The sequence below is a fragment of the Ipomoea nil genome, unplaced genomic scaffold (assembly GCF_001879475.1).
Source record: "Ipomoea nil cultivar Tokyo-kokei standard unplaced genomic scaffold, Asagao_1.1 scaffold1262, whole genome shotgun sequence".
Lineage (NCBI taxonomy): Eukaryota > Viridiplantae > Streptophyta > Magnoliopsida > Solanales > Convolvulaceae > Ipomoea > Ipomoea nil.
Window position 1 is genome coordinate 1890775 of NW_017617690.1, and position 15226 is coordinate 1906000.

A 15226-nucleotide genomic window follows, 5' to 3' on the forward strand; every position below is an offset into this window, starting at 1 on the left:
GTTAGGGGCACGATGTCAATTGTTCTTAGAAGATCCAATTAGACGTCCAGTGGCATATGTGACAGCTTACAGTGGTGGACAAGTTCATGGGGTTGTACTGGATGTAAATAATGTGAAAGTGAGTGTAAATGAAGTTCGTGATCCAACTGCACGTGTACCATTCCCCACCAGTGAGGTTCAGCTTGTAAATGATGCAATTGAACACTTTATCATTTGGCCAAAGAAGCTGGTAGAGTTATGTACTGAAGCTAATGCGGTATGTATACTGATAATATTTCTATTTTAAAATAATAAGTAATTTACTTTTTAAAATAATAATTCTTACTTGTATTATAATTCACAGTTAAAAGACAATACCATGGACAGTAGTGTTGTTCCAGATTCTTTGACTGCTGATTGCAAAAAGGCTTTTACAATAGCTCACCGTTTCGAACGGAATCTTGTGATCCATGTGGCTCGTGATATTATGGGCAAGATTGATTATGACTTGCACCTTGAAAGTGTGGAGATAATGCGTTTCTTAAGTATGGACACCATCGATGTTTCTCTAGTTCAGTTCTTTATAAGGTAATAATAAGTTCTTTATGATTATTTATGCATTTATAACAGTTTTATATTTATATAATTGGTAATCTATGTATGATTATATTGGTTGTGTTTGTGAATAGCGGTATTTACATCAATTTTGAGTTGGCATCAAAAGACACGTATGGCTTCCTAGATTCATATTGGATTCAACCAAAAATGAATAATACAGAAGAAAGGAAATCATATATAAATGCCACCATGCAGTATGAGAAGAAAAATGTATATTTAGCCCCATACGTTCTCAAGTAAGTTTTAATTACGTTTTAAATTAAAGTGCTTATATATAATATATTTTTATTATATATAATATTTACTTATTTACTTATAACTAATAAATTACTTATTTGTAGTGAGCATTAGATGCTGATGGCGATTTGTCCTAGATTAAATGAAATTTTTTGGTTTGATTCACTTGGTCATGGGCCGCGTGAAGACATTAAACATATAATGGGAACGTATGTAAATTTATATAATGAATTAATAGTTATTATTAAACTAGTGATGCCAAATATTTACATATATTTTATGTCTTATATGAATAGGTGTATGGCTGCAACAAGCATGATGAGTGGAAAGAAACAATCTCGTCCACCGAAATGTACTACATGTTTGGTAAGTACTTCTTTCACTTTGTAAAACATGCAAACGTATTGTTTTTTATTACTTTTAGCTAATTTTATTGTAATTCAAATGTAGTGTGCTATACAAAAAGGAAGCACCGAATGTGGTTATTATGTGATGAAATTCATGTGGGAAATTGTTTCCAAGGAAGCACCGAATGTGGTTATTATGTGATGAAATTCATGTGGGAAATTGTTTCCAACAACCTAAGCAAAGGAATGGATAAGGCAAGCAATTTAATAATACATATTTCTTCTTCAAATGTTGTTTAAAATATTTGCTTATTTATTATTTTTATTTTTTTGAACTTTGTAGATTTTGGAAAGACAAGGAAGATTGCCCTACTACAAACAAGAGATTGATGACCTTAGAAACAAGTGGTCTAAGTTTCTTATTGATGAATGGGTTAATAAAACGTTGCTCAATTGATACTACTTTATGTTTAAAACTACTTTGTGTTTATTGGGTTGATGTTAATTAGTAGTTTTGTTGCTTGAATTAGTTGATGTTGATTGTGTTTATAGTAGTTTATGTAGATTGTGTTATTTATATTAATATTATTTTTAGTAGCTTAATTAATTTCATGTTTAGTACGTAGCTTGAATTAGTTGATGTTGATGTTGAATGTAACTAGCTGCACAGGTTCTGATTGATACAGCAGGTTGGGCTAGAAAGCATCCAACATTTTTAATATAAAAAAAAAATATACACATACGACGTCGGCTAATAGCCTATTAGCCGACGTCGTATAATTATATATTATTTAAAATAATGATACAACGTCGGCTAATAGGCTACTAGCCGACGTCGTATCATTATTATTTTTTTTAAAAATACATACGACATCGGCTAATAGACTATTAGCCGACGTCGTATCATTATTATTTTTTTAAATACATACGACGTCGGCTAATACGCTATTAGCCGACGTCGTATGTATATTTTTTTTAAAAAAAATACATACGACATCGGCTAATAGGCTATTAGCCGACGTCGTATCATTATTAATTTTTTAAAAAATACATACGACGTCGGCTAATAGGCTATTAGCCGACGTCGTATCTTTATTTCTTAATTTTAAAATACATACGACGTCGGTTATATAACCGACGTCGTTTATTTTCTTACAACGTCGCTTTAGTCAACGTCGTACGTTAGCCGACCTAGGGTCATTTAGCCGAAGTTAAAGCTATTTTCTGTAGTAGTGCGAACTATCACTTCTGGTTTGCGAATTCGGCGATCAGTATCCAGAGAATTACATGTTTTCTCATATTCTGATTGGGTGGGCTATCCTGAAAATCGTAAATCAACCAGTGGGTATGGAGTTTTTCTTAGTTCTAATCTTATATCGTGGGTATGCAAGAAGCAACAGACTGTTGCTAGATCATCTACTGAAGCCGAGTATAAAGCTTTACCATATGTCTATGCCGAGGTAATCTGGACTCTCTCGCGTCTACGAGAAATTGGCATAACCGATGTGCCCTCTCCCAAGCTTTGGTGTGATAATCTTGGAGCTACATATGTGTGCAAACCCTATTTTTCATGCTAGAACCAAGCATATAGAAATTGACTTCCATTTTGTTAGAGAGACAGAGTTGCGAATGGTGATATACAGGTTAACTTTATTTCAACCAAGGATCAGTTGACAGATATCTTTACAAAGGCTCTACCCGGTCCTCGGTTCTCGTTTCTTAGGGACAAGCTACAAGTCACCAATGTACCTTGTGCTTGAGGGGAAGTATTAGGACTCTATGTATTTGAGTTTGATTATGATTCCCTATCACAGTCTCTCTAAGACTTCCTTCTTATATATACCTATAATCTACACACTGTATCATACCATTCAATACACAACTCTATTAGCTCTCATTCTCCTGATCTCCTGATGATGACATGAAAATCTTACACAAAACAACAGATGTAATTGTTCGATAGACTTAATTGAACATAAGAGAACTTCAATTGAAAAAATCGTTTTACAATTCAATAGAGTAGTTAAAGATTCAATAAGATGTAAACTCTATAAAAGCCATGAAACAAAATGACGAGAAGATATTACAGGCGAAAGAGTTGTATAAGAACTGACAATGGCATAAAATATTTACAAAAGATGACAGATCCTTTATCGAGGATCGAGAATACTAATTGTAATCTCATTTTTAGAATTAGGATGAGAAGTACAAACAATGGAATTGGATTGGCTAAAAACAAATGCAGGTTCTTTGAATTGTGGAATTGGTGTTGCATGGTCACTGCTCAACATTTGAACTACATCACACATAATTGGTCTATCCGTTGGAATTGCTTGAACGCATAGAAGTCCCACCTCGATGCACCTTATGACCTTGAGAGAGTCACACGATTCTTTTATTGCTATATCAACAAATTCAAGTGGTTGTCCATCTTTCCAGTTTTTCCATGCCTAATAGAATAAAAATTAAAATAAATCATAACATCTATTTCTTTGGATCTACATATAATTTATATATCCAAAGTCATGAAGTTATTAAAAATGCCTACCCATCCTATGAGAGTTAAAGAAAGTTGAGTTCGAAAAAAATTAGAATTCTTCTGGCCACTAACAATTTCCAATAGCAGCACTCCAAAACTGAATACATCTGATTTTTCAGAAAATTGACCATGCAATACGTATTCCGGCGGGATGTAACCACTAAGTAAAAAAATGAAGATATATTAGCTATAGAAATATTTACATAACTAAACATGACATATATTATGTACTTGTAAAGTTATCAATTTACTCATTTGCTAATCAAGATGAATTCTAACTAAACTTACTATGTTCCAACCACATGATTTGTTTTCGCCTGAGTTTGGTCAATACCAAAAATTCTTGCTATTCCGAAATCTGATATTTTGGGTTTCATTGCTTCATCAAGTAAAATATTACTTGCTTTTAAGTCCCGGTGAATGACTTTCAGCCTAGAGTACTTGTGAAGATAAAGAATTCCTTGTGCAACTCCTTCTATTATTTGAATACGTGTATTCCAATCTAACTTATCTTGCTGAATTGCATCTGAGAGAAACATAGAAATTTTGTTAATGGAATTTCAAAGTTCCAAGAAAATGAAACCTTGAAATTTAAGTCATAGAAAAGAGATGTACCAAATAAGAACTTGTCTAGACTTGTCTTGGGCAGGTACTCATAGATTAATATTTTTTCTTCACCCTCAATGCAGCAACCCAATAGGCGCACAAGATTTGTATGCTGTAGTTTTGCAATTAGCTTCAGCTCATTCATGAACTCCTTCAAACCTTGAGATGATTGCTTGGATAGTCTCTTGATGGCTACCATCCCAAATTCTGATAAAAATCCCTAAGGAAAAATAACAAGACTATAAACTCGATCTTACTCCAACATAAAGAAAAACCATTGTGTCGGAGAGTGTGAAACAATTATCATGAAATAGTGACCTTATATACAGGGCCAAAACCACCCTCTCCAAGTTTGTTTGCTTCATCGAAGTTGTTTGTAGCATCAATTATTCTCAACAAACTAAGTTGTAGCAACTCTATATGATCATTTCCAAGAAGGGGTGCAGTTGACAATGTAGCCCTTTTAGAAACCCAACCTGGAAATGAACATAAGTTGATGTGAACCAAAATAACTATAAGCTCAGCATTTGATACTTGATAGCTAGGAGTTAGTTAACTGTATACATACCTTTTCTTCCACAGTATTTCCAGGTGAGGATATACACCAAAACAGTAAGAAGAAAGAATGAAGAGACTGAGGCAACTATTATTGCAACAAGACGACGTTTGTTTCTGTGAGGTGAATCATCATTTCCACTGCTTCCATCTGCATTATATTAATTAACATCATATCAGTCCTATATTTCATAGCAGTCCTCTGAAACGTAACTCAGAACTAGAATGAAAAGACAATAAGCACCAGCCCTATATTACTTACTTAGCTCAGATGAATGAACACGAACATAAAGATCTTGGGCGAAACCTCCAGATGTATAGTTATTTGCCAAATCGACTAAGTCAACAAACCAGTTTATACAATTTACTACTGAGTTAGTAGAGATATTTGCATACGCAAAAGCGGTGCACGAGCAGTTCTTAGAACACTCCATTTGGCATTCCTGAAATGTCATAATTGCCAGTGAAGATGAATGGTCAGGCCATTTCATCATAGGCAGCCTCATGAATGTATCAGCTTCTCCACACCCCAACGCTATGCTCCTCTCACACCCTCCATCATACTTCCCCTTATCCCAATCTTTCTGTGATTTTGGTTTAAACCCTTTCAAGCAACTGCAAACCGGGTGTGAATCGTAGCTCTCACAGCTTCCAAATGAACCACACCGTGCATAAAATTCACACTCATTGGCTGGCGCCTGCCACAGCAATTGCCATTTTTCACTTGTTTTTGGCCTCAACAGAGTCTGAATATGACCTTCCGGAGTCAAGAGGAACCTTGCTTGAACTGAGGTGTTAGCAAATCCATAGCTGATATACAGTTCATCATTTTCTGTAGCATAAGAATAATATCCATACCCCCCTGAGGGGAAGTAAATACTGTAAGTAAACCCTTCTTGATGCAAGGTGGTCCTATAATAAGGAGTGTTTTCTTTCCAAATGAACATCTGCGGAGATCCTTTAGGATCAATTCCCCAGGAGAATTTCCCTGGCCGGGGATCATTACTGCTACTCCAACATCTTATCACGTTCCGTTTTCCGGTTTTCTTGTTTACCTTTAGCCTCATCCCCGGCATTATTGTATCACTGTCGCCATTGAAGCTTTCCCAAACAATGCTCTCACCCTGCTTCACAACAAGATCTCCCGTATCTTGCAGTTGAGCGGCCGTGGATCCTCCGCCTCCGCCGCCGCCGCCGCCTGAGATATTGGTTGACCATATAATATTTCTTCCGCCGCCGTCCAAAAGCTGCAAATTCCCATCATACCCGAGCGTGAAAACGGCTTCAGAATCTTGACGCAGTGGAGATTCTCTGTTAGCGACCCAGATCACAGTTTTGTTGATGGAATTGTACCATATCCCGAGAAAGGAAGAAGAAGAGTTCCCGGGGCGGAAGAATCCTAACGCGAAGTCCCCGCCGGCGGAGACTAAGGTCCGGTTTCGAGTAACCGAGTTGCCGGGTCGGAGACTGTCAGTGCTCCCTCCAACATTGCAGAGAATGGCGGATAATAAAACATACGAAATGCCACAAACCCATCCCATATTAGTATCACCACCCCTCCGCCGTTTACGAAAAAAGAGATGATAGGCAAGGTAATCCTAGACGCAAGTCTATCCACTATCTGAAGTTTCAATAATTCAGGATTTAAGTTGATGCAGATAGTGTTGACATTTCTAGATGTTTTACTTTTCTAGGTGTTGGTCATAAATGATTAACTGGGAGAACGTGTCTTTGTAACACATGATGCGGCGAAGACTTTTGATGAATAATGAATTCCTCTCCCACGTTGCTGCGCCTATCGGAATTAAAAAACTTGCAGCATTCTTCTTATCCCAGAATTGATGACAGCCGTTGGAGGCATTTAAATAAGGAGATAGAAATTAATGAAGTCAAAGAAGCTCTCAAGTGGATGCCTCCGGTCAAAGCTCCCGGACCGGATGGTTTTACCGCCTTGTTTTATCAAAAGTCTTGGGATTTGATTGGGAAAGTCTCGTCAATCTGGTAAAAATGTTTTTCGAAAGTGGCGTTATGTCAGAGGGGATAAACCACACGAATATCGCCCTCATCCCTAAGGTTAATAACCCCGAAAAGATAAGTCAGCTGAGACCTATCAGTTTATGCAATGTTGCCTACAAACTGATCACGAAAGTTATGACAAATAGAATAAAGACGGTGATGCCAAACCTTATTAGCCCGAACCAGAGCAGCTTCGTCTCGCAAATCGCGGACAACATTGTGGTCTACCAAGAAACTCTACACATGATTAGGAGCACCAAGAGCAAGAAAGGTTTTATGGTTCTCAAGATTGATATGGAAAAGGCTTACGACAGGCTGAGTTGGGATTTCATCCGAACCACGCTTCAGGAAATAGGCTTCAACAACAACTTGGTGCGCAATATCATGCACTGTGTCGAGTCGTCCACAATGTCGATTCTCTGGGATGGAGAGAATCTCGACACTTTCAAGCCAGGACGAGAAATTAGACAAGGAGACCCTATTTCTCCTTACTTATTTGTTCTTTGTATTGAAAAATTAGGCCATTTAATCACTGATGCAGTGACTCGCGGCCATTGGAGAGGGATCAAAGTGGCAAATGAAGGACCGACTATCTCTCATCTGCTCTTCGCGGATGATATGGTCTTTTTTGCCGAGGCCGACGACGCCCAAATGAGGACTGTCATGGAGTGCTTGGACACTTTTTGTAAGGCCTCTGGACAAAAAATCAATAAACAGAAATCTAATGTGTTTTTCTCCAAAAATTTGAACAGGGAAGAGGCTGTGAAGTTAGCGGATGTTGCTGGAATCCCAAAAACGGATGACCTCGGGAGATACCTTGGAGTCCCATTCCTTCACGGACGGATCACGACGGACCATTGCAAAAATATCTTGGAAAGAGTTCGAGGAAGACTTGAGATACTAGAAACGCCACCTCCCCGGCAACGGCGCCAAGTTGATGCGTAGTATATTTGCAAACAAATAATTCTCGGAGTACGAGTTATCGATCCACAGGGAAGTGGTTGTATCAAGCACTAGTTACTAACTTATTCATTAGAGCTAATCCTAACAATTACTTAGATGATCGATTGGCATAAAATAAATAAAATAAAACAGAGGTTCAGGATTTTGAAAACAATAAGAGCGAAGATGAGATTCATGGGATTCAAGTATTTAATCACCTAGTGCCAATTAACGTTTGTAATATTTAGTTTGAAATTAAGACTTGTATGGGAATGCAAAGTGGAACAGAATTACTCCCGTAATTTCAATTCTATCCCTAGTGAATTTCCACTCCTGTGGCTTAAACACCCGATAAGATCGAAGATCAGCATTCAATTATTTCCAATTATTATCATCTCCCGATGCGCAACAATCTAGAATAAGATTCCCCCAATAAATTCTCTTTCCCAAAGTCCAACCATTAGGTGCAATCGTGTGTGCCCTAATTTATGCCCCAACTCCCATTGGTGACACAAACAAAGCAAACGAAACAAGTAACTATGACCATTAATTACAAGCATCAAACAATAATATCACGATTGCAACACAAGTATTAAACCCAAATAATAATATATTAAAGAAACTGAGAGCTCAGGCACATAGGTTCATAAACACTTTTACCCAAGAATCTCTAAAGAATTTAGCCAAGCATGGCTAAATTATACATAGCAAATATAAATACAGAATTACAAATCATCAAAATAGTACAAGAATTAACAAAACGATTTTCTCAAATCTCCTTAGTCTTCTTCTTGCTTTCCAAGACCGCGTGTGGCTCTTGATTTCTCTCCTTCTTGTCTCCAAGAATCTCTGAATTCTAAACTATGAATTGTAGATTATCTATTCTAATTATTTACTCTAAACTAAACTACTTGTCTTCATTAGGATTGAGGAAGATGGGATTTTATAGTAGATACAAAGCTGGGACGAAATATGAACTTTCCTAATATAATTAGGAAATTGCCGTAATTATGATTAGGAATGTTACTGTAGCTTTGCTTTTGGAAATTAAAACTAGGGGTGTTCAATCGGTTAACCGAACTGTTTTAATCGAACCAAATTATCCGAAGTTTTTTTTCCTTTAACCGTTAACCGAACTGAAATTTGCTCTACCGAATTCACCGAACCGAAATTTTTTTCGGTTAATCGGTCGGTTAACCGAACTTTTTAATGCTAAAATTTAAAATTCAAAAAATAACACCTAAAATAATAAATCCAATTAAAATAAAATATATATCATAATAAATTCATAACAAAAAACATTAATTATAAACTCCAAGCATCCATAACTTTAAATTAGTATATATATTTATATTATTATTTATATATATATTAAAAACTTTGGTTAACCGACTTTTCGAACCGAATTAACCGTTAACCGAAGTTTTAAAATTCCTTTAACCATTAACCGAAGCGAAAAAGTTTGGTTCGAAAACGGTTAACTGAACTTTGTCGGTTCGGTCGGTTAACCGAAAATTATCCGAAGTTTGCACACTCCTAATTAAAACCACTTTTAAAAAATGGGAATTGTGCCTTCATAATTTAGTAAGCAGCAATTTCTTTTGAAATCAATTTGGAGACGAATCAATCGGCGTCTTCTATTCCTTTGGCACATTCTCGACGTGTCGAAGGTAATGCTCGACGCATCGAGACCTGATGGTCTCGACCGGAAAACTTTCTGGAAATTTTGGACGCGTCGAATGTACTGTGTAGGTGTCATTCGATCCACTTTGACTCTAATTTTGTCCCAGTACTTCTCTTGCTCATAACTTTGACCTACAATGGTTCAAAAACACTAACAAACATCGTAAAACATTCAAAATGAGTGTGAACCATAATTAAATGATAATAGCAAGGAAACATGTATTAAATAAGCAAAATTAAAGAATTTAATTACCGAGATGATTTAAAATAACTATAAAAACAAGTACAGATGTGATAGTATCAACAAACAAGGATTATGATAAGGGGCTCAAGGGAGGCTGGGACAAGGTTTGGTCTCTAAGAGTCCCTAACAAAATTTGGAACTTTATGTGGCTTATCAAACAGGGAAGGATCATGTGCAATGCAGAAAGGAGGAAACGAGGCTTTACTCAAAACGAGAGTTGTAGCGTATGCGGTGCTGTAAAAGAAGACGCCGATCATGTGATCAGAAAATGTCCAGCCGCCAGACAAATTTGGGAGAGGATCAACGTGACAAGTACGCAAGGTAACTTCTTTACGGCTGATTTTGAGAATTAGCTTGATGCTAACATGGCAGGAAACAATAGTAGTGGAAATGCAAGAAAGAGGCGGAGCACAAGATTTGCCACAACCGTCTGGTGGATTTGGCGGTGGAGAAACAACCGCATTTTTAACAACGAGGAAATCCATCTGAGAAAGAAAGTCGGATGGCTTCGGAAGCAGTTCAGCGATAGCAAAGCGGCCCTCGAAAGAAGCTCTGGTCTGAAAGGACAAACGAGAGAGGATAATAGAAGGTGCAGTCCATGGACCCCTCCGCCTACTGGATGGGTAAAGTTGAATACTGACGGAAGCTGCACCAGACACAATGAAGCAACTTGCGGGGGCGTTATCAGGGATGAGAACGAAGCACTCCAGATGACTTTCTCCAAAAGATTGGGCTCGTGCGGACCACTGGAAGCTGAACTCTGGGGCATCTACAAAGGGCTCAAGCATGCGAGGAATCGAGGCTTCAACAAAGTCATAGTCGAAGCGGATAATGCACGAGCAATCAACCTGATATGTGGGAATGACGAGTATGACAGTGTGGGCAGGAACTTAGAAGAACTTTGCAGAGCAGCCAAAACGTGGAATTGGGAAGTTATTTTCAGACACATCCCAAGAGAACAAAATAGAGTGGCAGACTTAGTTGTCAGATGTGCTTTCGATGATGATGGTGAGGAACGTTTTTTTGCTCCAGCTTCTCCTAACATGCAAAGACTGGGAAGATGAGATCGGTCTTCTTGGCAGTGATGTTATAGTGAGGGTCAGATACTGACCTCGGGTGTACCCCTCCTTTCCCCTAAAAAAAAAAAAAAAAAAAAAAAAAAACTAAATATTATTAGAAAATACTTATTTAACTAATTAATTATTAAACTCTAAAATGAAATAATTATTAAATAATAATTATAAATAACTAATGCAAAATTATTATAAAGATGTACGTAAAATATGCGTGTAAAATATGCCTATCAAATTCCCCCACACTAAAACGTTTGCTTGTCCCCAAGCAAAAATATTATTTGCGAAGTAAATTAAAAAGAAATTCTCAAAAACTCATAACATATCTTGAACAACAATCTGAAGCACCCTGCAATTAATAAGTTAGTACCCCTGTTCAAAAATGGAGAGAACTAAATAATAAGGAAGCCCTCATAGGAATATCACTCATCCTCAACTAAATTAAATGTATTTTTTTTAATTTTATTTTGTGTGTGTGTATATTTTAGCTTCTTTTCTTTATTTTAGCTCTTCTCACCCTTCAATAAATTAAATAATTTTTTAAATCTACTTTTTTTTTGTGAATCATTTAGTTAATGTAGTCAACAAATTTATATTATAGTTCATCGTATTCAAATTAATTTAGAAAATTTTAAACTTGATCTAATTAAAAGAAAATTAAAATTAAAGTATTTATAAATATAATATCTTTTCTATTCAAACTATTTTATCTAATCAATTATGTTTTATATTTTGCCATAAATATTTTTATAACATTTGAAATTAAAATTTCACCCTACCCAAGTATAGTTTTGGCTCCGCCCTTAACTATCTTATAGTCTATTATAAATATTGTATTAAAATTTATAATGTATTATTTGAACCATATTATAGATGTTTGATATTTTGTTATTGACAATTCTAAAGTCATTTTTAAGTATGTCCCCACGCCGATAAGATCGAAGATCAGCATTCAATTATTCCCAATTATTATCATCTCCAGATGCGCAACAATCTAGAATAAGATTTCCCCAATAAGTTGCACTTTTCCAAGGTCCAACCATTAAGTGCAATCGTGTGTGCCCTAATTTATGCCCCAATTCCCATTGGTGACACAAACATGACTATGAAGCTAGTAATTTAGGCCTTTAATTACCAACAACAACATATTAAAACAAAGATTGCAACACAAATCATAAAACCAAACATAAATATATTAGGAAATTAACGAACTATGCACATAGGTTCATAAACTCTTTTACCCAAGAATCTTTAAAGAATTTAGCCAAGCATGGCTAAATTATACATAGCAAATATAAATAAAGAATTACAAATCATCAAAAGAGTACAAGAATTAACCAACGATTTTTTCAAATCTCCCTAGTCTTTTTCTTGCTTTCCAAGACAACTTGTGGCTCTTGATTTCTCTCCTTCTTGGCTCCAAGAATCTCTGAATTCTAAACTATGAATTGTAAATTATCTATTCCAATTATTTACTCTAAACTAAACTACTTGTCTTCATTAGGGTTGAGGAAGGTGGGATTTTATAGTAAGTACAAAGGTGGGCGGAATTAGAATTTTCCTAAATTATTATTAGGAAATTGCCGTCATATTATATGATGAATATGCCAATTATATATTTTTGAAATTGTGCCTTTCCAATTTGGAATGATGACGCAGCCCTTTAGAATTTGGAATATAATTGCGCTGCTTCATTCGTAATTTCGCGCTGTGCTAATTAATGTCGCATCCTTCTCGACGCGTCGAGACCTGGTCTCGATTGAAAATCTTTTTGGAAATTTTCGATGCGTCAAGTCTTTTGAACTCTGAATTTGTCCAAAATTGCTCCTAACTCATCTTTGAATTCCCCTTGCTCATATCTTTGACCTAAAATGGTTTAAAAACACTAACAAACACCGTAAAACATTCAAAACGAGTGTAAAACCATATCCTAATGAGAATAGCAAGGAAAACATGTATTAAATAAGCAAAATTAAAGAACTTAATTACTGAGATGATTCAAAATAACTATAAAAACAAGCACAGATGTGATAACATAAAAAAAGGATACATAAAAAGAATTTTTGAAATCCTTTTTATGTAACTTTACATAAAAAGGATTTCTGAAATCCTTTTTATGTAGGATTTCTTAAAAAAATAAAAATAAAAAACACATAAAAACAAACCCGCTACTTAAAAATGATCAAGTATGAGGAGATTTCTAAACTTTTACACTGCACAATACAACAATTAATTGAATTACTGTACGAATTGATAACTCAACAGGTTGAACACAAACAACAATTATGTCAGATGGCATAGACTTGTGATGCATCAGAGATTCTAATGCATTAATTTTTTAACACTTTCCAATGCATTAAATATCTATCAACCATCAAATTTAATTATTTTCTCCCACCACAACATTAATCTCCAGCTCCTTGTATATATGCAAGTTTCATATCAGATAATTGCCTACTTTCATCATATTAAGCTTCACAAATACCAACTTTGAATTTTTTGTCTTCTTATTTTAACTTCCACCAAACCAACAAAATACATCAAATAGGTATGTTTTTCTCATTTTAACGTCTTTCTGTAGCTTTTCTTATGAGATAGTTTTTTATGCTAGTTGATATATTCATGAAAAAAATGGCATTTACAGTGTCATCTTTAATTTCGAATAAAACTCTTTCTGTTCATCCTTTTTTTTTTTGGAAAAGACAACCATATAAATATGTGTTATACTATATATTTACAGATATGGCAATAGAAGTACCCCAATTTCTTCCGGGACCACTGGACCAGCCATATTACAATTACAAAAGAATCACAGATCTCAAGCCGTGTGGAATATTCAAGATTATGGCCCCTTAGTCAGAATTTCTCGTTATGATGGCGTAAGAAGAGACAACATACCTGACCATGATCCAAGAATGGTGGAGTATTTGCGACAGTCGGGTTTCTATGGTGTTTCTCACCTTATAGATATTTCGGTTGACCATGCACTAATTTATGCTCTTTTAGAGCGGTGGCGTCCCGAGGTCCATGCATTTCACATGCCCTTCGGCGAGGTGGGCATAACACTTCAGGACGTCCAAGTATTATTTGGATTGAAGGTAAATGGTCTAGTTGTCACAGGGTTTGACAAGCAACCCCCACAGATTTGGCAGTTGGAATGTACGAATTTGTTAGGATTTACTCCCGACATTGACGCAATTAAAGGGAATAAAATAATGTCCGGAAATATGACTTATCTAAGAGAAATAACCCCTGCAAACACAGATGTAGATGTGCAAATTGCAACGCAGATTTATATTTTACATTTATTTGAAGGATTTTTATTTTCCGAGACAAACAAAAGCGACATCAAATTGTATTTGCTACCTTTTCTCCGGAATTTTCAAGAATGCGGTAAATACAGTTGGGGCTCAGCGGTATTAGCGTATTTGTACAGGGCGTTGTGCCGAGGTGCTGACTGTAATATTCCACAGTATGCGGATGCATGGTTCTTCTTCAATTGTGGGCATGGGAGCGGTTACCAATGTTAAGGCCACAGGGTGAGTTACGTATGGAGCAGTTGGGTGATTTGCCACTCGGTGCGATGTTAGTTTTATTAAATACTTTAATAAGTTTATATTTGATGAATTAAAGTTTATGTAATTTATGATTTAATTGCAATCGTAGATGGATTTGTTCCCATGGATTTATCGATGTGACTGTGCACACAGTTCGAGCATTTTGAGACCAATTAAATCGTACTCACAAATGCAATGTAAGTTTGTAAAACGTTATATTATATATTTTTTATACTATATGAGGTTAGAATTTCACAACCTGCATATTATGTTTACGGTTGCTACGAGCTTATTATGTATACTATAATCGAAAATATGTACTAGAACGAGTTTATTAGTGTAATATGGACGTTCCAGTAATATAATATCGGCGTCCGAGTGAAAAAAAAAATCAAACATAAATGTAACAAGTATTTCAAAAATCCTTGTTACAAACATAATTTGTACGAATTTATAACATTTCATAAATCCCAGGCAGACCATAATATCTCACGGAACTTTTCCTCTTTGATCTATACATAACATGTTATTTTGAAATGTTACAAATTCGTACATGACATAATATCGAACGTGTTATGATATTTACTGAGATTCATATTATGAAATGCCATGTACGAATTTTTATAAACTTATTAAACATTAAGTTTAACGTAAGATATCATATAAAGTTCTTGAAAATGTATTTTCTAATTCTGAAATTTTATTATTGTAGTTCCTGTTCACTCCTTACAATTCAGTCATGCACATTTTGCCCAGTTATTGCAAGGATGGGCAACAAATCTGGATCGCAAAAGTACCACTCATCTTTTTCTTTATTGTTGAGCATTACT

General features: G+C 35.6%; 1 protein-coding gene across 1 annotated transcript; it reads right to left on the reverse strand.

Moving 5' to 3' along the window:
* Positions 1 to 3320: 3320 nt before the first annotated feature.
* LOC109184530 (receptor-like serine/threonine-protein kinase SD1-8) lies at positions 3321 to 6059 on the reverse strand. The gene is made up of 7 exons (XM_019334543.1): positions 5144 to 6059; positions 4895 to 5032; positions 4645 to 4802; positions 4336 to 4546; positions 4009 to 4246; positions 3730 to 3880; positions 3321 to 3631 (listed from the first exon to the last, which is right to left on the reverse strand). Exons 1-7 carry the CDS (start codon positions 5955 to 5957, stop codon positions 3332 to 3334), a joined length of 2010 nt encoding a protein of 669 aa, XP_019190088.1. The 5' UTR covers positions 5958 to 6059; the 3' UTR covers positions 3321 to 3331.
* Positions 6060 to 15226: the final 9167 nt, after the last annotated feature.